General features: G+C 68.8%; 1 protein-coding gene across 1 annotated transcript in view; it reads right to left on the bottom strand.

Annotated features, from left to right (window-relative positions):
- Positions 1-1150, bottom strand: part of SEMA4B (semaphorin 4B) — a 13031-nt gene extending 11881 nt beyond the window's left edge. The window contains exon 1 of the mRNA XM_009280459.1: positions 1102-1150. Within this exon, the coding sequence (XP_009278734.1) occupies positions 1102-1150 (49 nt within the window). The remainder of the gene's footprint in view (positions 1-1101) is intronic.
- Between the last annotated feature and the right edge of the window lie 16 nt (positions 1151-1166).

Here is a 1166-nt window from a genome sequence, read left to right on the forward strand (position 1 = left end):
TGCCCGCCTGCCCCTCCCGCCCAGTCCCAGCGAGCAGCAGCTGGTCACGGTCCGGAGGGGACGGTGCTTTGTCCCATGCACTAACAGCAGCCGTGGGCCCTGGCAGCTGGGGTGTCCCCTGCACTCACACTTCTCTCCCTACAGCAGGGAGAACTAGCTGGCCTGGGATCCCGGGGATGTTTGTCCCGGGAAAGGCTAGCCCGGGAATGTCTGTCCCAGCGATGTCTGTCTGGGGGACAGCTCGGCCCCAAGGCTGCTGCCAGGGCCTTGCGGGGAGCGCTGCTGCTCCCACAACCCCTCAGCTCAAGCTATGCTCCATCTCCACTCTCTGCAGAGGCTTTCCCCGGCTGTCTGGCCGCCCTGTGTGCAGCAGGCTGTGGTCTCTACTGGGGGCTGTGGCCCCTGCCCCGGCACAGCCCAGCGCTCCCTGCCCTCCCTCAGGGAACGACAGGCTCTCATGGGGGCACAGCACAGCCAGGCAGCGGGATGCCCGTGCCAGCCCACCCCATGGGGCAAAGCTCGCTGGCACCAGTGTCCACACAGGGCAGCACCCAGGGGCATGGGACACGGTCCCTGTCCACCCCAATGGCCTGTCCCTGGGGATCCGGGATAAGCATGGTCCCGGCAGGGCCGTGGCGTGGACAGGGTGGCGTGGGCATGCCATCGAGCAGGCAGTGCTGGCCCGCTACTCAGGCCCATGGTGGGCTCTGCACCCCGGCCAGGGTGTGGGGAGAGCTTGCAGCCCCCCGGCAGAAGCACATGCGGACCCCAGAGAACCGCCTGCTCGTCCAGCGGTTGCCATGGCAACGCATTATTAATGACAGCTGCTTATTTTGCCATGGCAACAGGGGGAAAGGGTCTCTCCTCGCAGCAGGCAGCTCTCCTGGGGCTGGGGCCGCCCCGCTGCTCCCCTCCCCATGCTGCCCTGCTCCACCAGCCCTGGCCCCAGTGCCCTGGGCCATCACCACCCCGCCGGCAGGGACCCCTGCGAGCCCCCCCACCCAGGAGAAGTGCTCCCCACACTCCCGGGACAGCTGCGCCCACGCTCCCATGCTCTGCCCGCTTGGCACTGCTGGACGGTACCCGCTCCCCAGCTCGTACCTGGCACCCAGGGGCTGGGGCTGCTGGCGAGCAGACACTCCGCAGCCATGGCCCCCCCCCCCCCC

Source organism: Aptenodytes forsteri, unplaced genomic scaffold, assembly GCF_000699145.1.
Source record: "Aptenodytes forsteri isolate BGI_AS27 unplaced genomic scaffold, ASM69914v1 Scaffold83, whole genome shotgun sequence".
Lineage (NCBI taxonomy): Eukaryota > Metazoa > Chordata > Aves > Sphenisciformes > Spheniscidae > Aptenodytes > Aptenodytes forsteri.